This window comes from Colossoma macropomum, unplaced genomic scaffold (genome assembly GCF_904425465.1).
Source record: "Colossoma macropomum unplaced genomic scaffold, Colossoma_macropomum, whole genome shotgun sequence".
NCBI classification, from domain to species: Eukaryota; Metazoa; Chordata; class Actinopteri; order Characiformes; family Serrasalmidae; genus Colossoma; species Colossoma macropomum.
The window spans coordinates 23606810-23633779 of NW_023494795.1; the positions used below are offsets into that span (position 1 = coordinate 23606810).

Below are 26970 nucleotides of genomic sequence, written 5' to 3' on the forward strand. Positions count from 1 at the left end.
TGAAAATGGTATAAAGACAACATATAAAATGTTGAAACTAGAAACTTTATTATTTTTTTAAAATACATGCCCATTTTGAATTTGACACCAGCAACCCGTTTCAAAAAAGTTGAACAGTGCAACAAAAGACAGGTAAAGTTGTGTAATGCTTCTCTGGGCCTGAGCTCATTTAAGATGGACTGAGGTGAGGGGGAAAAATGTCCTGTGGTCTGACCAATCAAAATTTGAATTTTTTGAAGAAGGGCTGAACTGTTAAGCAGCTGAAATTCTATATCAATCAAGAATGGGAAAACATTTCACTGTCAAAACCATAACAATCAGTAAAAGAGACTACTGAAGTGAAGTTTCCTGCATTAAACACTGCTACATAACGATATGCAAGGCCTGACAACTTTTCAAAATGACTGGCTTGAAGAAGTTGTTTTGACACAAAGAAAGACTTCTCTGAATTTCTCAAACAGGCAATAAAAATGACTTACAAAGTTGATAGAGAGCCTGACAGACAGATATCTATGCTTCTTTGCCACATAGTGTGTTTACATATTTTCACATGCCTTTTTTTCTTTTTCTGTACCATATTTTACAGAGGCTGAGGGTATGTTATCGTTCCGTTTGGGTCAGTTTAAGTCTACTTTTATTTCTATTATTTGATGGATTACCTAATCACCAATATAATTGAGAGTAGCAGCTCTAATTTTATTACAGGTAAGAGCTGCTTTTACTTGTGACAGAGGCCTATCTAATAAAGTAAAAAAACACACACACACGGTAGCACACTATAGGCAAAACTTTGTGTTCTGCTCACTTTATGGTGGACTGCATGTGGTTGTTTTCTTTCCAAAGCTCACCTCTAGCCTGGGCCAGGGGGAAAGACTGTTTATTGATGGAAGCGGAAGTGTGTTTACTGTTAAGGGGTGAAAAGACCCAACAGAATTCCAAATGAAATTAACTCGGCAGTCTGGTCCTGGAATCAGTGTCTGTCTCACCACGGACAGGAAATTAACAGAGCCTTAACCTTCCCTTAGGCCTAGACACACTTTGCTTTTCTTTTCCCCCTTTCTCTCTCTCTCTCTCCATGTCTACCTTCTCTCCATGTGTTTGTGCTCACTCTTTTTCTCTTTGTGCATATCTAACATTTCTTTGTGTGCACACACATGCCAAGGTGTCTGTCTGTCTGTCCAACTGTCTCCTTCTCGTTTTCTCATCTGAGTCTCCTTCTCTTTCACTCTATTGCTTATGTCCTGTCTTTAAAGTCTATAAAACAGAGACTAGAATGTAGTTGTCATCTCTTTTTGATCTTGGTGTTTAAATAGAAATATATCTAATCATTAACCAACAAAAACAATTACAAAAAAAATGCAAAATTACAAAAGCACTATCCACTATTGTGCAAAATAAAAAATACTAATAGCAACTAACTTCAGAACTGTAAGCATTCTTTTTGTCCACAAAAATATTCAAAAATGAATTAATATATATTTAGCTTTTTAAAAAGCTCCTTATGGTGACACAGGATCGTTGTGACAGTAGCCACTGCTGCTTTACACTTCACAAATGACACTGAGTGAGAACAGTTATCATGTACCACGCTAGTAGTTTTTGAACTGTGCACATTTGATCTGTAATTGGTCATTAAGTTACTCACCCTGCACGTGCGGCAGCACGGCTCAGCATTTGTTGATTCCAGTGCTATGTTTCCGTCAATCTCATCAAGTCACTCTGACACTGTGCATGTGAGATAATTTGATTCTTTCTGTCATCATAGCCCTTAACGATGTGTTTATCGCAGAAACTCCTATTGTGGTAATGATGCTAAAACCACAACATAACATCACAGCATGCCTCAGTGTGCATGGTTCTAGGGGTTGCTCTTTAAAGCAAACCACACATCACTGCTCATCACACCGTCTTAAAGCAATTACATTGCCTGTGTGTGCCCTGCTTGTGGCCTGAGTTCTTACCTCTTCGAGGGCTCTCATGATTGAAAAGAATTCCATTCACAGCAAACAGATTATACGCCTCCCTGAAGTTCACCACTATCCAGTATGCATAGAGTTTAGCAGCACCTGAGAGAGACAGACAGACAGACAGACAGACAGAGAAAGAGAGAGAGAACACTTTTCTCCATATCAAAATCTAAAAAGATTATTATGTGAACCAAACATCAACAGATAAGATCAGAGTTAAGGGTTTAGAGTGTGTGTTGTGCCCACCATAAGGCGAGCGAGGGTAGAAGGGAGTGGTCTCTTTCTGTGGAATCTCCTGCACTTTGCCGTACAGCTCACTGGTTGAGGCCTGGTAAAACCTCACGCTGTCAGTTAACCCACAAGTCTTTATTGCGTCCAGCAAACGCAACGTGCCCACGCCGTCAACGTCAGCAGTGTACTCTGCCAGGTCAAAAGAGATCTGAAATAAACACAATAAAAAAAATCCCATTACTTTTTTGATTTCTATGGATTTAATTGTTCTGAAGGAGAAATCTGTAACATAGTTACATTTACATTCAATATGCGCTTTCGAGTGAAACTACTGCACCTAAATCTAGTAAGCCAGGAGAATTATCTCAAGTGACCAACACTGTTTTTTTAAAATGTAAACTCCATTTAAAATCCTTATGTACAGTTTTATATTTATATTGTTTCTTTTATATACTGTTCTCACATATTGCTCTTTTTATTTCAAAACAGACCTAACACACAGAACAGCCTTAAGACACCTAAACAAAAGACAGAGCAACTGCCAGTCCAACACAATATAACATTAAGATATATGCGAACAAACATTAAAGCAGTAGAAAGTAAACAGAAATTTGTTTTCAAAAACATAGTTGATATCCTGGGAGGTATTTAAAGACACCACCGGTTTGCTTCCAGATTTCTACTCGACGGCCCCAGTCATTGCATGAATATGTTAAATTCCATCACCATTATTTGTACTGTATATTTGTAAATATGTTTGTAAATTACCTATACTTTTTATTTTTGTTTAATATTTGCTTTTATTATGTGCAGTTGTATGTCCCACTACTGTCAATGAACCTATGCATATTTGCATATATATCTGCCTACCTATTTATACCGCAAATAAATAGTGACTCAGTATTGTGGTATACTGTCCAGTATTTCACATGTGGAGACTGTTAGCTTATAAGATTATTTAATTTATTTTCAGACATATGTAAGTTTCTCATTATACTTCCGGAAAATTTTCTACCAATACAGTGAAATTAATTTATTAGTAAGTGAAAAATAAGTCAAAATATAAGTAAAACAAAAGCTTAGAAAAAAGCATTTTTTACAGCAATCTCAAAATGAGGAATATTAGATAATATTGACTAACTTTAAGATTTTTGCTTGTAAATATACTAGTTTTTGTAGTGTAGTGTGTATAGACTGGGGGGTGGGGGGGGTGTTATTCCGATAACTTCCAATAAATTCTCATTTGATGAACGACATAAATCATACCAGCACACGTAAGCATGAGAGTGGGCTAATCCAGGATCCACTGCCATGTGAGAAATACAGTGACGAAACGAGAGAAACCTGACATGAGCTAATACCGATGACTCGGTTTCTCAACACTGACACACTCCTTTTAAAATCACACCTACACACAGCGTTACATCAAAAAAGCATGACTACGTAATGGGAGGAAGAATCAGACATAGCAGGTATGCACGTCATGCTGTCCAATCACAACAAGAGAAATCCATCCACAAAGACCAACAGTTAATTATCATCACATGGAAAATATATTCAGAGTCTAACATAAGACAAGCAGAAGATCTATGGTATTTGAGACCTGTGTGGGTGGACAGACAACAGAAAAAAAATAGAGAGAGAGAGAGAGAGAGAGAGAGAGAGAGAGAGAGAGAGAGAGAGAGAGAATAAAAAGAGAGCAACAATGAGAAAGGGGGAGAGGTATGAATCAGTTCACCCACAAAAACCTGACATCATCCTGAACTGATGCCATCTATGGAGCAAGTTGTTTATAGTCCCACTCAGTTGCATTGCCTGGCAATTAGTAGCCTACAGTGGTCGTCACCGCTGTGGGAGATTGCGGAGAACATTAGCATGAAACGACTCTAAAGGCCTTACAAAACACGTAAGCTTAAGCTACTTTTGGACTGTGAAATACATACACTAGTACCAAAAATTGCCATTAGAGCAATGATACAGCAACCGCATACCAAAATAAGTACAAAAATAAATTACCATAATGAGTAATATTTCAACATCAGGTGGTAGAAATTCACATGTTCACAACACAAAAGTAAGTCTTTACAGTGTTGAATTCAGAAGATTTATCTCTATCAAAAGTCCAGTTATCTCTAACAAAATCTAACGTGTTACACAATAACACTTTAGCCCAAATCAGTAAGCTTGGCTTCTGTTAGCAGCAAACCTTCTCCTCACAGTGAGGCCCAGCAAATTAAGTCCATTAATCAAATTCTTTAAACTTTGAACAGGAGATTCAGCCGTATAAAAAGAAAACGAAGCTTTACGCTGCATAGTGGGGATGGGCATTATCACTCATTTTAAAATATAAATATTCATAAAATCTGAGTTAATTAGCCGATTTTCATTTAACCACAAGAAAGAAGACAGGAAAAAAGGACTTCCGCTGATATTAAAATATCTTACCCATAAAACAGTAAGAGGGTGAACTGGTACACTGGCACTAGTAGTCAACATTTAGCAGCATACATAGGTTTGAAAACATGTTTTATTATCTTAAAATGTGAGTTAAAAATGTTTTTTTTTTCTGTTGGAGAAGGCTTGAGTAACTGAGGCTGCCTCTTCAGATGAGCTGATAAAATCTGACATAGTAATATATATATATATATATATATTATACACACACAGCCCTGTTAAAAAAATAATAGCTGTCAGCCTGTATATATTCTCTCTGACTTTCTGTTACGTAGCATAACAAATAACCAAATGACGATTTCAGCAATGAAATACTGGCATCTGAAAGGGTTAACTGAGTATTCCATTACCCATGGATAGTACATGTAATTAAAACCAAGATAGTCCAAGCTGTTCACTCAGAACAGCTCGTGGCTGTTGCAGGGATTTGTAGGTGTCTTAATTTATTATGTGTCCTGTGTGTATGGGGATCAGGAGTCATGTTGAGAAAAATAGAAAGATAGCATTTACTGAGCATATCCATGGTAACTTGGAGCTGTCAGTGGTGAGATTTATGTTGAGCACGGGGAAAGCCCCTGTGCCCCACGGCAAACACTTACACACTTTTCTCCTTCTTCTACATCTGCTTCTCTCTTGCTCCTTATCTTTTCACCCTTCTCCCTCCCTCTATCAATACTCCTCCACTTCTCAAGGCTTCAACACGTCAGGAATGGAATTCATCAGCCAATTAAATCTATGCTCCATATGACAGAAAATTCTCTCTCTGGCTTGACATCTCACCTCATCATTCATTCTCTCTCTCCAGCATAAACATACACATAAACATGGCAACAGCCCGAATCATTTTGGGTTGCGGTCAGAGCCTGCCCCCAGTGTGTGCCAAACCAATTACACTACATCCAAGCTTATGCAAGCACATGTAATAGTCTAAAATGAGAATTTATCATACCTATTATTACTTTTAATTCTATTAAATTTATTCATGATTCAATCAATATTCTCATGATTTTTGAAATAAAACTCTGAAGTACAACGATGGTGTGGGTTTTGTTGAAAATGTGTCGTATGACACTGTACCTGTTGGTGTGAATTAGGTCGAGGCTGGGAGTAAGGGACAACATGACAATATTTATCATTATTGTGATGAATATAGTGATACATTTTTTCTGAGTACATCATGGATATCATCAGTATTTAAAGACTGACAAACTACATGCTTCATTACAAAAAGAGCAAAACTAGGCCTGTTTAATTAGATTTAGTGCTGCACGGTATGTGAAACATTGAACAAAAACCATTGTACTCATGGTTTTTGATGAAGTGTGGCACTAGTGGGGCTTTTTTGATGTTCCAACTTCTCAAACCACAGAAAAACAAAAGTATTACGATATTCTGAAGTTTCATGAAGTTATACCACATATTGTGAGTGTGTTGTATGATGTATAATATGCTGGTGTGTTGACTGCAACTGACTGCTAACTGACCTTTTGCAAAATAACTTCTCAACCACTCACAATCGTCCAAGTGCTACTTCCTAAAACATTCTTTGCAGAAAGACCTTGTGAACAAGATGACGTCCTCCTCAGCACCTAATGTTGCTCTGACTAGTTCCAGCTTCAAAGTCAGCTTTTGCTTATCTGAAAAAAACTTTTCCTAGCTCAAACCTCCTCAATAGACATGAAAACCCACCATTTTAATAGTAACAATAGGATTTTTTTTTTTTAAATGGCCTACATATATACTTTGTTATCAAACATATATGTCTCCAGTGAACATCCTGTCAAGCCAGTTTACTTTTGAATAATAAAATGTTTTCAGATGTGCTGCTTTGTGTGTGTCTAAAATTTCACTTGTGCTACTTAACATTTTAGTCTATTAGTATAAGTGCTGCAGTCATTTGCCAGTAGCCTAAGCTGAAAATTTGAGCAACACAGCAACAACAACTAAGCAGGAAGGACTTACAAATAATTAACTACGTAATAATGTATAAGACTGGATATTTCTTCCTGTGGAATAGTAGAGTACATGAGAAGTTTGAGCATGATTGCCTGTTTTTAGATGTTCCTCTTAAGTAAAATGCTTCGATTACAAATAACTCATTGTGAAGACTAGTAGTTTAGTAGAAAAAAGGACTGGTATTGGTATTGACTGACATTATTATATATAAATATTTCAGACCAGAGATGGCACAAGATCACTTTCTTTACTGACAGTAATCTTGTGCCATCTTGTGTAATCTTTCATAATTGTGTAACTTAAATTTGTGTATGGTCATAAGACAAGAGACCACCTTCTGATTCTGATCGATATCGATATCGATCTCTCTCTCTCTCTCTCTCTCTCTCTCTCTCTAGGTTAACTTGGTGTTGACAGCAGCTAACAACTTCCACATGTGAGTATCCCTCCCCGTGAACCAGCACACCTCTCCCCCTGAAACACCCATGCACACACATGTATGTTGTGTCATCTCAGCTGACAGGTGCTGTTAGAAGTTTGAAAGACAGCGTGGAGCTATTATGTGGGTAACTATATGTCAGAACAGTTATGCACATACCAAACAATGACAACACACTGACAACCTGCAGCACTGTGCTGAGACGTGCACCATGGAACATCTGAGAAACAATGCAGCAACTGCTGAGCACCAACCAACACTAATTTACTACAGATACCTTTTGATTTTTTGATAAAACATTTGCTTGTGTAGAGTTCAGTATACTTGTGCAGTGTTGACTTACTTATTTTCATGATTACTTATTGCTTACCACAGCATGCTATGCCCTTTCTGCAGTGCAACATTATATTAAGCAGGATATCCAATGGTAGAATGTGTATCAAAAATTTGTTGCCAAAATTATGTTGTAAATTACCTTTTATACCTGTGAATATGTGTGCGTGTATTTGATGATGTAGCCTCAATTCAGTGTGATGAAAGCCTAGAGCCAAGTGGAACCAGGTTAGCCTGGTATTCTCATAGGACCTACATCAGCCGGTCATTGGATAAAGACAGTTGTGCTCTCACTCAGTAATTTCTTTTGCCTTCTTGTCTGATTGATCCTGCTGTTTGGCCTGTTCAACATATAACAAATTTACCTGAAATCTCATACTATAGTCTGAAACATCAGTCTGCACATCTGTCCTAACTTTTTCAAATACTCTCTTTACATATGTATGTTTTATTAGCACTCAAAGTGCTATAACAGACATAGAGGGAGATTTTTTCTCCAGAAAGCAAAAGCTGCCTGAGGGAATGGACACGAGACAGGAATGTGTCAATTTACTCCCACCCAAAGGAACGAGACAGACATTACTCTCTTCTACAAAATAGCTACTCAGAAATCCTCAATCAAAAGTGTGCATGTGTGTGTGTGGGAGCGTGATAAAGAGTCAGATAGTCAGAGACAGAGTCAGAGATTTAAAAGAGAGAGAGAGAGAGAGTCACATAAAAAGAGAGACAGAGAAAGAGAGAGAAAAGTGTGCATACACCTGTAAAGTATGCTGTAGTCTTGAAAGACTCTATACTGTCAATCACTCTCAGCAGTTCCAGACAAGCTTGGTACTGACGGACCATTATCTTTCAACATCATTAGACATCTTTAACCACTGCAGTATGCAAGCAATACAATCAACCTCGGCCCATAAATCTGTCACAAGTGATAAAAATCTGGAGGGGTGTTTCTGTCATGAGAAACCATCTATTCTCAATTTTGGTGCATTCCACTACCACCAGCTCTTTAGTGGTTGAAATCATCCTAAATGCTTTCACAAACATTATGCTCATGTTTATCCAAGACCAAAATAAAATTTCATTCAGACCATGACATTTTACTACGTAGTCGAGTGTTATAACTAAAGAAATGTAAAACCAGTGCAACTGCCGAATTGTAGGAAATATTTAGTCTGACGAGCAAAAAAAATAAAATAAAATAAAAAAAATAAAAAAAAAAAAACCACACAACACAACAAGATCACTAGACATACAATTTTCTTTTGGAGCTGAAAGAGGCATTCCTCCCCCCAGGAGCACATGCAGGAACAAGCAGCTTTAAAAAAAAAAAAGCTCCACAACTTACACATGTCATTATAAAGGCATACTGAATGTGGAATATATCTGATAAAAAGGTAACAGAGCGAACCAGAATAAATCACAAAAGTAATGCTGTCAGGCCTCCGTAAAACATGAACAAAGCTCATCTCGGCTCCAACCACTGAGGTACGTGATTCATGTCTATCACAGCTAATTAAATTGGTTCTTGTTGTTCTTTCAGTGTCATACACAATAAATCATGTGTTTTTAATCTGGTTGCGGTGATGTGCCGTAATTTCCTTGAATAAAGCCTCGTTTGTTTGCGGTGACATCAGCCAGGCCAGTAGGTGACTGTGTAAGCTTGATTTACACACAGACATTTTAAAGCAGCATGTACATGCGTGTGTGTGTGTGTGTGTGCGTGCGTGTGTGTGTGTGTAAGAGACCAAACTTAAGGCATGCATACAGGCATCAATTGCCACAAGATGGTAATTAGTTCCAATGAATGCAGAAGTCCACTTATTAAGTTTGTGTTGAGTCTATATACCCAATATGATCATAATCCATTTTTATATGATCAATTTCCAACTTCTCATTTTCCCTTAGAATGAAAAAAAAAAAAAAACTTCTTGTTCATGTGCCTTTAAGACTGACACACAAAGAACCTCTGTTCTAATTGGCTGCCCTGTATTGTGCCTCATTCGAAAAGCAGTTCATGCTCTAGTCTGTAGGTTTCATGTCAGTGTGTTGGTATTTGTGACACCACAAAAACAATACATTCCAAATGGGCTGTTTTTGCAGCTTAGTTTTCATATATGGACCTTAGAGACCTGGGAACTAATGGTTCATTATGAAACTTCAGCAATATTTGCATAGTATGTCAAAACCTGTTATTTTCTATTATTATTATTATTATTAGTAGTAGTAGTAGTAGTAGTAGTATTGTATTAATTTCCAGTTTTCCTCCTTATGTATGATGTGTGTGTGTATAGAATGTGTTATCTGATTAGCCTTGAACAGACCAACTCATATCATGGTTAAGCCACTGGCACACTTAACAGGATTTTATACCTAATCACAGTCACAGTTGTTTACTGTGTGCACTATTTGAATTCAACACTAGAATATAGGAGCTATTGAGCTTATGTCCCTCATTGGGTTGCAGTACAGGCAAGAATGCCAAGAGCATTAAGGATCTTCATTCACATAATTTGAAAAACCTAAACCCACTCTAAATAAAAATAAAAAAAACACAAAGTAATGAGGCAAAGAATGAGTCAATAAAAGCAGGTAAGCACAGAAGTAAAATAGATCTGTTAATATCCTCTTTCATCTACTGAAAACTATGACCTCACACACAGTAGCACACTGCTGACCCCTATATGCAACAACAGGAAACTGTATACACACATATTTTAAAACACTTTTACCACAACATCAAACTGATAGCAGACTCTTTGTGTGGAGCAAGCCTGTAGAAGAACTCCAACCGGACTGCACCAAGGGTACTGTAAAACTCTCTGTCTGAACTGAATTTTCAAAGTCTCTGTAATTTTTTTTCTTATTTTAATTTTCGTGTTGCGTTCGTGTTTATTGATATCATCCTTAATTCAGAAATGTACAAAGGCATTTTGGATGCAAATCTGCAGAAATCTGCAAAGAAACTGCTCAAACAATAATGATCTGAAAGAAGACCGGCTGTCTTTTGAAAGAATACTTTGCCAAAAAGAAAATAACAGTCTTGGAAGGGTCTGTTTAACTTGGTTTGACATGTTGTTTCCTAACACAATGAACTCAATACATTTTTAAATATGGCACAAATGACCACATACATTCTGAGGACACTGGATATTCCATGTATAAACCATGTTTATTAATATCTCCCCATAGTGCAGAACAATGCCAGCTATCTGAGAAGGCATGGTATTCTCCGATTTGTGGAGAAACAGATACTGAAGAAATGTGTGGTAAAGCGTTGCCACTGGCATGCTGGATTGCAAAGAAGACCACTTACCATTAAACTTACTACACAATAAAATGGCATGGGGCCACCCATAATGCTCCTCTATTTCACATGCAGCATTTTACTACTGTTATACTCAGAAGTATCACCTCCAAAGCTGAAGCTTACAGTCTTAGCTAGCTGAACAGAGAAAAGAGTATCTGATGTACTAGTTATATTAGTGATTCTCCACTAAAAAACAATTTCCAGTACATTAAACGGACCTGATCTGGGTCTAGGATTAGTTTATAGTTGTATAAAGGTGCACAGCCCCGTGATCACACTGATAAGAGAACTGTCTATTGCTTGTTTCATCATGCAACAGGTTGCAGACAAGGTACTGATAGGGCATAAAAAGAAACTCATTTACATTTAAATGAATGTGCTGCCACACCTCATTTTCTATCAGTTTTATCTCATGTGAATTATTCAAGTCAGCTCTGTTTCACCCCATTCAATTCCACCCCACTGAAACTAATTTTTTAGGTAATACGCTCATTTAATACTATTCATCTGCCATCTAACAATGTACTCCATATGTGCATATACAGATGTCACAGGCACTAAGTGATGAATTATTAATTTTTGGAAAAGTGCCACTGTTTATTTGTTACTGGTGTTAACAGCATGACAAAAGAAGAGAATGTACATTTGTTCTAGCACTTTAGTCACATTTTTACATTTTAACTAGTATGATTTTCACATAATTATATTCAAAATCAACATTACTGATGTACTAACATCCATTCCTCTTATTCTAAGCTGCTCACACATCATTTCGCAGGTCACATCCGTATGATGATTCAGATTAGTCATCAGACAGAGCAGTTTTCAGTTTCTGCTGTTACAGACATGTGCTTTCATTAAATATATTTAAACATTTGTGTTGTTCAAAGCTAAAACAAATAACTCACTTTTTACTGTTACATTTCTTTCTCAAATGGGAACATTTACCAGGATGATTTTTCTCTAGCCAGTGAGAGTGAACCCAAAGGATTGATGAGTGACTAGTACAGTGCGTCTAGGAAAAGCTTTCAACGTTTGTCATAACTCACCACTTTCTCTTTAGATCCCTCATTCTATTACTCATTTTTTTCTTCGTTTTAATTTTACCCTCTTGACTCTCAACAGCCTTTGTACTCATTACTCAGAGTTCATAAAAGTGGCCACACAGGTTCACTCTCTCAGACAGACACAAAGTCAATTCATCTAATGGCCAACCCACTGAAAAACCTCTTTCTGACCACCTCCCGAATGACTAGACCTTAGTAGTCTCTATGAGAGAACAGAGAATAAAAAAGAAGCACACTTAGCTACATCTCCTTCTAACTACTAGACCAGATCACTGGCTGACCTCACACACACAGACACAAATTACAGTCATTAAAAAGCAACTTGTGTGTCTGTATGTGTGTATCCTGGCTGATGTAAGACCATAACGGTTAACTGAGAAAGAGAAATCAGTCAATCACACCCACAAACACAAACAATGGCAACATAAAATGAAAAACTTCTGAAAGGATGTGGGTTTTACCTTGACGTGGCTCTGTGCTCCCAGGTTGTAGATTTCTGTGGGTTTCACTTCATTGATAATTTTTACCAGGCAAGTGCTGTCCGTCAGGTCTCCATAGTGCAACTTCATGTCTACAATACACACATACATACATACACACACACCAACACACGCATATGCATGCATGCAGATTGCACAACATGTAACTAACGTATTCCATAGCAACATTAATAGCAACTGTGGTTTGATAGAATTTGATCAGTAGGAAAGTGTATGTTCACCATGAAGATATTAATTAAAGAATAAATGAAAAAAAAATGAAAAAGAAGAAAGAAAGAAAGATTTAAGGCATTTTATAGAGGAAATCATTAAGAGTTTCATCATATACATTACAGTTGGCTCCATTCATGGAAAACTAAAAGCCGAACAAGTGTGCTGCTTCATGTCAGTAATGGTTTAAACTGAATATTATTTGAAGTCTATCTTAAACCTCTAAATAGGGGTGGCCTATGCAATAATATTTACTGTGATCACGATAAATTGCTCCTCTGAACATCAAAATCAGCAGCATTCAAACCAAATTTTCAAAACTTTTGCAATTCATAGCAGTTTGATGGTAAGTTTCTCTAAAATGAAGCATTTTAGAGAAACTTAGAGTCAGAATTGTTCACAGCAGAAGTGATAGGAACCAGACATCTGAATCATTTAATTCTTCTAAAAGCAAGTTATTACATGGAAAAGTTATGAATATGCTGCCTGACAACAGACACTGCTTTACAATTTTTCTGCAGCACAATGCGCGAGACAATGAATAAAAATCTTTGTATAAACAGTTTACGATAATAGTTTTTATGTGTTGTCTTCTCACACTTGCCAAAACTGAATATCACAATACATATCATGTATCACAAGTATTGTGATGTTATATTTGCCATATCATCCAGCCCTAACATCCCTAATGCTGGGTACTGTCAATAAATTGAGCACTGCTGCAACCAAACATGTTCTAAACTTGCTAATACTGCACTGTGGAAATTCAATTAAATTAATCAATCTACCTCTGCAGTTTTAATAATAATTGATGTACTACTTAATCTCTCACTCTCCCTCTCCCTCATACGCACACATACACGCAACATACATCCACTCCCAAAACAGAATCTCTAACAAGAAAAAAGCAGAAATCATGCAAGCATATACAATGGGTCCTATCACTACCAAGGGCAGCTCAAAGATCCAACTGAAGGTAAGCTATCCCACTGACCATCAGAAACATCCCAGTAAATCATCTGTACAGTTGAGAAGTATCAAGTCTGGTTTTCATGTTCAATGCCATTTTTATAAAGCAGATTCATAAACTGTGTCACATAATTAGCAAATTACAATCATGAAAACCAGAGAGACAAGATCATATGTCTAGTTAGGAAAAAAAAATACTTGATGAAACAAATAACTTACATCCTGCTGAAGAGCGACTTCCTGTCAATGTATGGTATTAATTAGTGTCCAGTTATTTCATAAAATAGCCTGTGTATCTATGAAAGTAAGTTTGTTTTATCTTAAACAACAAGTTACATTAGAGAGGAGTTCCACTTTTTGGGCCTTTAATAACACTTATCTGGTGGTTTCAGACACGTCTTATAATGTTTAATTTTAATTTAATTGAGATATCTACACCAATCTGCCATTGCATTAAAACCACCTCATTGTTTCTATACTCATTGTCCATTTTATCAGCTCCACTTTCCATATAGGTGCACTTTGTAATTCTACAATTACAGACTGGAGTCCATCTGTTGCTCTTTGTTAGCCTCCTTTACTCTGTTCTTCAAAGGTCAGAACCCCCACAGGACTTATTGCACTGATCATGTCCTACTTCCTAAACACATCTGCTGTCTATGATTCAAAACCAATTTAAACTAGGGACGTGACAGCTCGGAGGTGTACATTTTAAATAATATCAGAACATGAAAAAAAAAAAAGAAAGAAAAAAGAAACGCATGCCATTGACCTTAAAATCTCCAATATGCCAATTAATACCAATATAAGTGCTATTTAGGACCCAAAAGACATATGAACTGGAACTCAACAAAGACAGTGCTACCAAATGTTGATGTACATGTAACAATGGATAACAAATGTACGAGGCTAACTCACTTCCTTCAGTGTGTGTCTGAGGGTTATGGTAAAGGTGCTCAATTCGGCCAGTGTTAAAGGAACTGGACCTGCGGAGGATACCGTGAACCTGTCCACACAAACACAAACAGAGAGGGAGAAAAAGGGAGTAACATTCACCACAGAAACAAAGAGACCATGAAATCAATAGAAAATGACCATACCCTATTCTTCATTAAAGCAGTGTTCACTGTGTTTCTTTTCATTCTAACCAAATAAACTTCAATTTGCTGTAAATGTTTACACAATGTGCAACGAGCAAGAACAGTGCTTAGGGAAAGGGAGTTTGCGAGTATGTGCTCCTTGAGTGTGTATGTGCGTGTGCATGTATCCTGGACTTAGAGGGGTTTGAATGCCCAGTGTTTCTTAATGAACAGGTGTTTCTTCTCTTACCTCGTAGCCTTTCTCCAGCAGAAACTCTGCCAAGTACGAGCCATCCTGTAACCACACAGACCACACATTCATTCATGTGAAAAACACACAAATACACTCTTATACTTTCTGGGCCAAACGAAATGACCCAAGAGTTTAAGCAATACAATGACCATTTCTTTCTAAATTTCACTAGGACCCTGAGAGCACAGCAATAAACTCCCACACTTGACCAGTGCGGTAACACGCATCTAATGAATGTGAGTTCCAAGTCGTAGACTGGAAATCCAAACATGGGCAAATCCGGGCCTGTGCCGGGCAGTGAGTGCAATATTACCCTAATTGACTATACTGGTTGTCTATATACGGATGCTGTACTAACTGGGTATAAAATAATCTGTAAAAGAAGGTTTCCATTAAAAAACAAGGTCTGTTTTCACATATACCATGTGTATATGCATGCAAGAAAGTGAGAGCAAGAAAGCCTGAGTGATGAGTAGGTGGGTGTGGAGCTGGACAATATAATGTCTGTACCAGTATACCATGATAGAGACATACTATGGTATTGTTTTTCGATTTTAGTGATAATTTTGAGCGAGCGCTGAATCCAAGATATAATGCCCATAAACAGCAGCATCACAAGACGTTTTCTTCTTTTTAGCTTTTTAATTTTATCTTGTGTGCTTCACTTTTAATATCCAGGACCTAACTGTTAACTGCAATGCATGCCGTTTATCTAACTACATTAGATTTTTTTGAAAGAATAGTTTAGAATTCATAAACATGAGGTAAAACAGAAGTTTCCTTCCTGGAAATGTGCCTTCTGTCTGGTTCCCTTCAGAATAAGTGGAACAAAAAAGTCCACTCATAACAAACTATGTCAGGTTCATAAGACATTCTATTAGCTTAGAATAAAAGTTCTCAAGAAGTCAGGGAGTCGCTAACTTTATTAATGCTAACTTAAATAACATCTGATACCATGATATATTTGGAAAATATCAATATCGGTAATATAACCTTGCACTATGTAGGTGGTTGTGTTTTGAGCGTGCGCTTTATGGAAAACAGAGCATTGCATCAATAAGATAAATAAGCACATGCTCTCTATCACCCTCACTTGTGCTCTCTCTCTCTTACTCTCTCTCTCTCTCTCTCTCTCTCTCTCATTCATTCCCTCCTTTTTCCTTCTCAGACTTCCCAACCGCACATTCTAGCATTCTAGAACTCTGGAACATTCCGCTCTGGCCATGGCATTCCGCCCCCTGCTTCCTGCTGGGGTGATACAGGCACAGCCCCAAAGACCTCTGGGAAAAATGAGAGAGGAGCTCTGGCATTCCAGAAAGTGTGTGTGTGTGTGTGTGTGTGTGTGTGTGTGTGTGTGTGTGTGTGTGTGTGTGTGTGTGTGTCTTGCTTGGACCACTTTGTAAGACAGAGGTGTGTCCACAGACACGTTTCTGTTTCCTGCACACATTTCAATGCACACTTAAATTCAAGTGCTCCACGTACTGCACACATCATTCCAAGCATGTGCAGCACCCTATTAATCTGTTTCATTCACATATTCACAGCTAGAGTAATCATTTTCTGCTCTGTCTACACACAAGAGTGATGGTGAATAATTAAAAGATTAAAGAATGAAAAACAGTGTTCAAAAAACAAAAACAATCAGTTTTGATTCACAGTTAGTCCCCTGCATTTAACAGCATAGTGAATAACACAGTGTGCCACACACTGAAGACCAGGGTTCATTTCCCTGTTTAGGTAGCAACATAACTGCTATAAGCTACCAGTAACACAACATGGGCATAACTCTATGCTATTATGTATTTAGCTATGGATAAGACTGACAGCTAAATACATAAAGCTAATGTTTACAAACATGGTATAAAATCCATCACATGTACTGGCAAAAGTCTAATGGCATTAAAAGCAGGCTCCCTGCTTTGTGACTGGATGGATAAACAAGGCAAAAACAAGTAAGAGAAAAAGCTGTACGTGAACAGGAGAGAGAATGTGACATTATATATAAATAAAATAAAAACGGTGTCATACTTTGCTAACATTAGATAGATCAGCCAGTGAACTGTGTGAATGTACTGCAGCGTTAAGTGTGACAAATGTGTTGAACAGTATAATTAGTCTTAACAGCACCCCCATAGTAATTGTTAATGTTATTGATGTCATTTGCCAGACACTGAAGCAATTTAAGATAGGCACATCAGTTATCTGACACAGTGTTACATTAAAACTAGGGATGCACCGATACTATTTTTTTAGGCCGCATACGAGCACGTTTTTTAGCACTTGCCAACACAGAGTCCAATACCATAATGAATTACTTATTTAGAATTAAGTAGTTGTTAATGTAAATCAGTGCAATGTACCTCAACAACTAAATCATCAAAATCTAGCTTTTAGATTTTAAATGGAGTGCATTAGCTAGCTTGAATTGAGCATCACTACAGTGAAGGAGAGCAAGTTTCTTTCTACCTCAGAAAAGTGCTCCTCTACAGCTGTATGTACATTTCATAGTTTTGTTCATCTGTTTCTTTCAACAACAATCTCTGTAGCACAGTGACAGGAAGAATCCCATCCAAGGCTAATTCAAGGAGCTCACTTGTGGAGTTTTAGGTTATGTTGAAGTCTTTTATTTGACTGGTTGTGCTGTAGTCCAATGTCCTCTAAATATATTTATTTACAATAAATCACATTGTGTGATTTTGGAACCTCCACAGAGAAAGTAACAATCCTCTGTGAGAACAGACCCTCCGACGCTTCCACCTTGAGACGTTTGTTCATTAGCGCGTATACTAATTAGATTTATGTCACATGGTATCAGCTGGTATTGAATGTTGGTATCCATGAATTTTTATGAGTATGAGCAAATGAGCACAGAGTAAATGAGCACACAATAGGGCCAATCTCCAATACCAGTATCGAAATCAGTGCATCCCTAAATAAACTTTTCACCTTTGTTTTTCCGTTAATTGTTGCTGCATCAAACTCTACAGCATGAAGTGGGCATTTTGACTGTCCCAAATCAAGAAAACGATGCCGTAAGGCGGAGGGCACAGGAGGACTTTACATGGTACCTGCTATTCTTGAGTGTATCCTTGTTTATTCCTTACGTTAAATTCAAATAAACATTAAATTACAAAAAAGAAAGGAAAATTGCAGCACGGTCAAGTAGTGACGTCACGAGACAGAGGAACAGGCTATCAGTCGGGCATTCTAAAGTGTCTGCGAGTGCACGGCTGTGTGGGTGTATGATGGCCACTGGCAAACTACAGTGTGGACTCATAATCCTCTCTGATAAATGGAGCTTATCTGCACACTGGGACTGTTGGGAAATGTGGTCTGTTTCCCTCAGATTACACTTTCAGACAGGAAACCCAGACAGATATGGCATTCCAATCACAGCGCACACGTTTACACATGCACACACATACATATACACACACCTCTCTGAATGGCACCATTCTCTTATAGTTTCTAATATGCTCCGAAGTCAGAGTTAATTCACAGTGAACTCTAGAGGTTATTTCCTTTTCTTGCAGTGCAATGACTATTCCATTGATAAGAAGTAAGGGTGTGATGTACTTAAAATTTGGTTTCTCCGAATCTGCTCAGATGACTAAAAAATAATCTTAGCTACGCTGACTTATTTGGAAACACCTCTAGCTGCATAATCATCATCATCGTCATCAACATCCTGTAGGACACACTATCATCACTATCAATTTAATCGTCTTTAAAGCATTGGGAAAATTTTGCAAAATCCTGTAACATTAGTTCACCACAAACACAAAGATTGCTAATCAAGACAGCATTACTCTGCCAGTCTAAAGGGGCTTTGATGAGTTTACACGGTAAAAACAAGAGTGGTAAAGAAAGAATGAAAACAAATCCAACAAAACTGCTGCAAATGACCTGGTTCTGTAATCAAAGTGTGAAAGTTTGTAATACATGTTTATTTCCCTGTGTGAGAAAATGAGTCAATTATATGCATGCTCTTACACAGCCTCACTCTTCCTCCCTTTTATTTGTAACAAGTGTTCTGGCTGGACAAAGACACACAAAACATGTTTTTATAAAACACACACACACACACATATATTTATATATATATATTTACATACATGTTACGTACACATAAACTTATTTTATATTTATATCTATGGTTATTCACCATCTGCTCCAACAACCTGGTTCGATTATGATTCAAGCTAATAATGCCCTCTGCTGTTTGAACTGTGAACTTCACTTGCCATCAAGGGACGGTCCCTTGGCCTTTTTCCTTTAAACACTATCAAAACCAACATTGACTGATCAATAAGTCTAAAATGTAGAAAGAGACTAAATTCACCTGAATCAGCATTATGGAAAGATATAATAGCTATTTGTAGGTAGTAAGAAACGCAGCAATATTTAAAAAATGCAGAACTTTAAATTTCTGTCCGATTCCAATCATTTTTTGATACAACTATCTGTCAACACAGATATAATTCTAAAACTCTAAATTTTATTCTAATATGTTAAATATAAGTGCATACATAGGTGACAGCAAAAAATCAGTACATAAAATATGATTAAATATCAATGTACATTTGAAATATTCATGACTTAACCTTCAGACACTTGCTGATAAAAACACTGTATAATTCTTTCATGTCAGAGAAATTTTATGAAATGTGCAGATTCTAAACTCTCTTTCCACACCATTTATTTTTACATGACTACTGTCCAATCTCTCTTTATCTCTTAGAATTAAATAAGTTTTTGTTATTGTGCTTTTAAGACTGATATGCATAAATGACTTCTGTACGAATTGAGCACCCAGAATTGTGCCTCATCGCAAAAGTAGCCCAGGCTGAAACACTTACTATGACCTAAATGTGAATGAGCGAGACCAAACTCTTGTAGGCTAAATAAGAAGATGTATGTAAATATGTTTATTTCCATGACATCACAAAAACAATGAATTAAAAACAGACTGTTTTTCAGCTTAGTTGCCATGTATGGACTGTATGGACTACGGATGCATGTGGGAAAAAAATTAAATTGGCCTACAACGAAGCGTCAAAATCTAAGAACTAAATTATTAAGTCAAATCATTTTAATGGTAATGAAATAAAAAATACTGATTAAAAACACTGTTTGTTCACAAACAGTGCAAAATTGAAAAGCATAACTACAACCAATAGAACTCATTTCCTTAGACAATGTTAATTTGTTGTCAGCCTTTTTTATAATAAAGTATTATATGTCGTAATGATTTTATTGTTTATTGTATTCCTATGTTTCTTATTTTTCTAATATTGCATTCTTTTGTGATTTTGCATTTCTTTTATAATCTCTTTTTTGCCTTTTATTTCTGTAAAGCATTGTGAGCTTTACTACATGTGAAAGATGCTTATTATAACTGTTCTTTCTCTTTGCAATATTATTATTGTAATGTTTTATTATATGTAATATGTATTATATGTATTATATTATTCCAAAGACATGCAGTCAGGCTAATTGGGCATGCTAAACTGTCCCTAGGTGTGAATGTGTGTGTGGATGTGTATGTCTGTCTGTCTGTCTGCACTGCGATGGACTGGCGACCTGTCCAGGGTGTATCCTGCTTTCCGCCCAATGACAGCTGGGATAGTCTCCAGCACCCCACCGCGACCCAGAAGGAAAAGCGGTTTAGATGATGTGTGTGTGTGTGTGTGTGTGTATTATATTGCCATTTAAACATCATGTTTCATATACAATGTACCATTGTGGCTGGCTTACCCCGCGTGGGAATCGCTATGTGGTAAGCCACCGACCAAGCACAGGAGTGGACTCAAGTGCAGAGCAGTATAGGCTCTCGGGGTGAACAGAGGACTCGAGACAATAATTAACTCAAAGGAGAAACGGAAAGCTCTAGAGAGCTCAAAGTCAGAGGTTGAATCGAACCACTGACTTCCGTGCTGAAGAGCCAGAGTGCAAACTGGCACGCCACTGAAGAGAGACTGACAACATGGAAACCCAAGGTTAACCCGTGGAAACCTAACTTAAAACATCACAAGAATGAAAAACAAAAAATACTTTAGGAGGTTACCGGCTTAGTCAAGAGCACTTGCACATGGCCATGTGAACTTAGGACTGAGCTGAGAGCTGCATGTGAACTGTCCTTAAATAAGGTGGTGAACAGCTGACAACAGCCAGCCCTAATCAGCCTGGCTCAGTTCTCTGTCTCCCTCTGGTGGCTGGGGGGTGGCCTAGCAGGAGAGCGGGATGTTACATACAATGACAGAAGCCTTGTTCAATTGACTAGCATCTACAGGCTGCTATTAGGTCCAGTGTAAAAGTGTCAGCTGTATGGAGTGGACTGTTACTTTATTGGTGCTACAGATTGTGAACATGGTGATGAGACTAAACCAGAACCATGCTAACATGTTGGGCACAAACTGATATAGTTTTCTTCAGTGGTTCTTAACCCTTGTCCTAGAGCCCCCCTGTCCTACACCTTTTTAAAAAGGTGCTATAGAATGTATTTATCCTTTATTTTAAATTTTTCTCTGATGCCAACATAAATAGCATGTGTCTTTGGTCGGGTTGTGAAATGCCCAGATGCGGTTTTACACGCCCATTAACAACCCTATGATTTGGCCCTAGAACAAAACAAGCTGTTTTCCTTTGTGATAAAGTGCGTCCCTCGACCCGGCAGTACGCTGTGGCAGGGAACGCACCTTATGGGTAGCGTCAGGCAAGAGGTCCAAGTAACTGGAATGAATACAGCTGGTTCAAGAGTTCTTCTCCCCGTCACCTTTATTTACACACCAACACTCAGGATTATTTACATATTTACAGAAAACAAGATGAAGACAAAACAAAAATGGTCTCTACAGCTATGAGACTAGCCAATGACTGCAAAGTCATATAGGTCACCATCTTCCACCAAGCTGAAAGAAGGGATTTTCCTGTACCCCTCAGTAATGCTGCTTATATTTGGGGTGCTCCTCCCCTAGAATATACCATTACTGGCCTGGGTTAAAAACAAGTGCTTCATATATCTAAATATATATTTACATGCGACAGTAAATAATTCATGTGCTTCCTTACTAATCACCTTTACATTCATGATGTCACTAATACATATTTCCAACACAGTGTACACTTCTTAACCAATTTACTCTTCTTGCTCTTCTTTTTTGTCCTTCCCTCCTCCTCTACAGAGGATGGACTCACCCAGGTAAGTAAATCACAGGTGAACCCATTCAGTTCTCTTTGCTCCCTAAAGCAAGGATAATCAGTCTTCAGGTAAGTACAGGTAAGTGTTTACAATCAAACTTTATATTGTGATGTGTAAAGGGGTACTTTACATCATCACATCCCTTTTTTGGTGTGCTCACAAATTAATTTGCTTGTTTATAGAAAGGCACCATTACAACACACATAGAAGTGACATGTCAAAACAGACACAGAAAAATAAAATTAACCTCTGTGTAAATAAGCTAGATCATCACACTACTTAGTTAGCTATGCATTCGATCTCAACAACAACACAAAGTAAAGTTGTTAGCTCACTTCGAAACTCACAATTTAAGATGATTTGGCTTCAACAGTCAAAAAAATGTATAAAATCACACAGCATGACTAGCTATTTACAGGTTGCTGTTAGGGTCATGATGCAAATTAAGTTGAAACTGCCCCTCTTTTCAGTAACAAAGGCTAAACGAAGCCTGTGAGAAACCCGTCCAGAGTGAAATATGCAGAGCAAACCAGCAACTTTGAATTAAAGTTATCCAGGATCCCATTAAAGATGGCTAAAGATGTGGGAGCTAAAGGCAGCTTCCTATTTGCCAGCTTGTTTTGCAAATTTTCCATTCCACCTTAAATGTTCCAGCAGTAACATGCTAGCTCCTACACAAACAGTAGCATTTAAGGTGGAACAGAATATTCGATTAAGAAGCAGATGATCAGGAAGCCAACTTTAGCCCTGTTTAAAGATGAACATCAACCATGCCCACTGACAATTCATATCCTTGAAAAAAGTGCCTTCATAGCCTGGGATGGTAGATTTCTGCACATAGCCATTTTTATTGCTGTTGCTCTATGGTCATTTCGCTGGACTAGATTGTGGGCTGGTGTATGCAAACTTTGGGTGCTTAAAGGTCTTCCCCCTGTAACAAACCTACTTCAATTTGGGAAAGACTTCTTAATTAGTTGATTAGGTTATCTGCAGGACAGGAGTACTCCACGACCAAGGTGGAGAACCACTCCTTTAAAGCACGGGATACTGGGTCATAGAGTAGCCTACACATCAATCTGACCAGAGCACCAAAGGAAGGATTGCTGTCTAGGAGGTAGGAATCGCTACAGGTCTCATGATATGATCTTATCAGGATACCTGAGCCACAATAGAGTTAACTAAAGATTTGTGATATATTAAGTACTTTGATATATTGTGATTTATTACTTTTGATAGCATATTATATCTCCAAAAAAACTGTTCTATTTGCTAAATTTACATACGTTAATTTCAGGTCAGCCTTATTAGGGAAGCAACACAGAATTATTATTATTACATATTAATAATTCCGTGTTACCATACTATTCTAAAAGCCATAATATTGCAATATTATACCGTATAGAATCTTTCCCAATTTCATGAGCCATTAAAACGGCACAAGTCATAATTCTGAATTTCTGGAGAATATAATCTGATTGGTGGCCTACTTTGACCACTCCTATTCTCTGCTGTCAAATCTGCAGTGATAGATGACCTATTAAAATGGTGGCTTATTAATCAGGTGCACAAGTACACAGTTTATAAAATGTAAGGATTTTAGAGGTTCAAAGTACTTAGTCAAACACAGAGAGGAGCTGAGTCAACATTACACCAATCTCCGCTCCTAAACCTGTGGTTAGTACTGCTTTATTGCAGTGGCAAATGGTCTTAAGAAGGCTTTGAAATGAAGCAGGCTAAGAATAAAAAAAAGGTTTAATGAAAAAGCTTAAAACACCAAATGAGGGAATATTTCTTAAAATGATGGTGTTTCATCTCTCCAGTAAGTCCCCTCCCTAAACAGAAGAGTGCTTAGGGCCACTTGAAGGCTAAAACTGGCACTCCCAACTTTCTGTTCTCTGATGTATGAGAACTACTAAAAGGCTTTCAGTTACTATGAAGAGCAAGGTGCACCTAATTCACCATTGTGCAACAAAGAGTTGAGTAACCCCCTCTAAATGTTGCTTCCATATCGTTAGCACAACCACACCTCAGTAGACAATGAGGACACAGCCAGGCGGTCTGGTCAAGTCAAACAGGTTTAGTGGGTACAGGAGCCTAAAAATGAAATAATGACGCAAATATGAATGAGCGTTTTTTAGTCCCTGTTTGTCCTGTTTTGGTATCCTCTGTTGGTCTTGCATAAAATGCTAAAGCCAAAAACGTGCAACAAGCAACAGCAAAGCAATGTGGATGCTATGAACAGCAGAATGGAGTGATATTAAAATCAAGAATTGGGTGGATGACTAGAAATGACACTTTTCCTCACAAAAGTGTGTAAGTGAATGAAAGATATAATTAATTTTAAAACATTTTAACAACAAAACATCACAGTGTCAGAGTAGAATGTAAAGCCACCAATTCAAATCTAGTATGATACACTTTTTGCTTTATAAATGACAAAAGTCGTTTTACTTAACTTGTACTGTAAAGGCACCATTGTAAACGCTATATGCTTACAGTTACACACCCAGATCTGCTCCAGAGAAACCGGACATTCAAACGAGATAAACTGGTAAACTGCTTTCCTTCCTGCTCTCGAATCTCCACGTCAGGCTGATGAGCTCTGGTTCAAAGTGGCAGATCGTGAAGAAATATTCAAGAGATTACAGCAAGACACCGCACACAGAGAGCATAAACTGAACCGGCGAACCGAGCCGAATCTTCCCCGAGTCAAACACGACCGTTGATTATACAGCATAAGGACGAGTATTTTTGGAATGTTTCCTTTTTAACGGTTGCACTGTGCGCTGATGCAGACATGACCAGCTTCAATTCAATTTCTATTGAATCCAGTTTCATTTCATTCTAGAGCTTTTATAACAGGCAGTCAAAGAGCTTCCCCATAGAAATATGGGTCCAGGCCCTTTAAGGATCCAGTTAAGTCAGGAAAATGTTTTCCTGATATGACGAAGTAGCACTGAGATGAACAATGAAGGCTCAAAGGAATCAGAAAGGGGGCGCATCCTGCACCGTACACTACAATACAAATACGATAAAAACTGTTCACGTTTACAAAGTCAAACAGAGGAAAGATCCACGAGACAATCCACCGTAAAGTTATAATGTTAAAAAATTACTGTAAAACTTCCAGAAAGAGAAGATGGTGAACTGACTGGGGGCGGTGGTGTGGACTAGCTAGCTAGGTTACCAAAAAACACGAATTCATTCACATCCAGAAATAGGTTAGGAGTTTTGTTATTCATAAAGGCAGTTACAAATCATGTCAGGAGTCAGAGATGGTGATGATAACACTGCCTCATTTCCTGGTTTCCTGACGGTGTGACTGGGGCTAAACCAACACTGCTCACCTGCCCAGTGATGCCGGTGATGATGGCGACCTTTCTGGTCTTCGTCGCTTCGCCGTTGGCGGTACAGGCTGCAGGTTTGGCGGCGGTTTCAGCCATGGTCTCTACCGGCGGGGTTTCGGTGCTGCTCTGCTGGGATCTAAGCTTCTTTCGCCGTCAACAGATGCGCGTGCTAAAACTTCACAGCTGCGCGAGGGACACATCAGACAACCGCTGCAAGCGGCCAATCAGCGAGGAGGATGCCGGTGACGCACTACGGTGACGCGGAGACAAAAATATGGCGGAAGAGAGAACTATGATGTTACTTTATCTCGTCCAAATCACACAGCGCCGACTACAGGACACAGACATACAGAGGAGAACGAACCCCTTTCTTGTTTTTTTTTAAATTTATTATTATTATATATTTTTTTAATTTCAAGCATATAACCATATATGCATTACAGTCTTCACATCCCAGAATAAACAAAATAAAAAAATAAAAAGGAAAGAAGAAAGAAAATCAGGAACAAAAAAGAATACCATTGGGATTTAAATAAAATTGAAAAGCTTTAACATAGCAACGGATTTACAATATTTCTTATTTTGCTGTTGGTGCCAATTCACTAATGTAGAAATGCAATTACACAGATCTATGCGTACAAACGTGATGTATCCCTTTCTCTGGTAGCTCCTCAGGCAGGTTCAGGCAGTTTGACTCGCCGTTCTCGTTCGTGGCTCGCGGATTCGCCAGCAATGTGTAAGTTCGGACAAATGCTTGCAATAACGTCAGCGTTTTCTAAGCCAAAACGAGTTGCGCTTAGGCTGGACGGTGTTCATAAAACTAAATATCATACTCCAGATATGTCAGTATTAAGTGATAATTAAGCTTGCATTCATGCAGTTAATAAGTTATCATTAATAAAGTTAATGACTGATATTGAGTACTGCTGCTACAAACATGACATAGCTTGTTTGCTCTTAAATAGTGTTTTAACCTTAACCTGACAGTCCTGAAAGGAGACCTATTTATTACCTATTTACTACATATGTTGCATGGAAACACGTGTAAAGTGCACCAAATAAAACTAAAAAGCAAACAACAGCAAAAATAAATAAATAAATAAATAAAATTATGACTTGTGGCCGAACCAACAACATCCAAATGAATATTTGGAACCTGAAAAAAGGGAGTTAACTGAAATAGTGTTTAGGCCTGGGTGAGGAAATGTTAAAATGGATAAATAACAAAATAACAACAATTAAGGCTATAGATATGTATATCAGTTTCAAAAATCTAAATATGCACACATTTTATACACTTTCCATAACATGCAAAAAATCAAAACAATGCATAGGTTTTTAGGCTATTAGCAAATAAAATTTTGAATGAAGGATTAGTGGTGCATCTCAATTTATTTACTGAAACTAAACACTAAGTGACAAAATAACTTTACTAAGCACTTATCACGAATTTATTTCGGCTGTTGCATTACTTTTAATTCATGAAAACAACATACTCCCAAAAGACTCCTTTGTTATTGTTTTTTTTTCTGTTTATTTAGTTAGCGTACATTAATTTGTTGTATTCCACAATACATCAAACCAAACAGAATAAAAGAAGTGTGTGACAAAAAAAAGCTATAGTCAGAAAAAGAAATGAACTACATAGAACATTGTA

The 26970-nt window shown here is 37.6% G+C and overlaps 1 protein-coding gene across 2 annotated transcripts in view; it reads right to left on the reverse strand.

Annotated features, from left to right (window-relative positions):
• gmds (GDP-mannose 4,6-dehydratase) overlaps positions 1-25532 on the reverse strand; it is a 69712-nt gene extending 44180 nt beyond the window's left edge. Inside the window, exons 1-7 of one of the 2 annotated variants that reach the window (XM_036581914.1) lie at positions 25314-25532; positions 14763-14807; positions 14352-14439; positions 13653-13673; positions 12216-12325; positions 2214-2406; positions 1962-2066 (exon numbers count right to left, since the gene is read on the reverse strand). In XM_036581914.1, the coding sequence (XP_036437807.1) occupies positions 1962-2066; positions 2214-2406; positions 12216-12325; positions 13653-13673; positions 14352-14439; positions 14763-14807; positions 25314-25409 (658 nt within the window). In that variant the 5' untranslated portion in view covers positions 25410-25532. The remainder of the gene's footprint in view (positions 1-1961; positions 2067-2213; positions 2407-12215; positions 12326-13652; positions 13674-14351; positions 14440-14762; positions 14808-25313) is intronic. The other variant, XM_036581915.1, reaches the window with a different exon arrangement.
• Positions 25533-26970: the final 1438 nt, after the last annotated feature.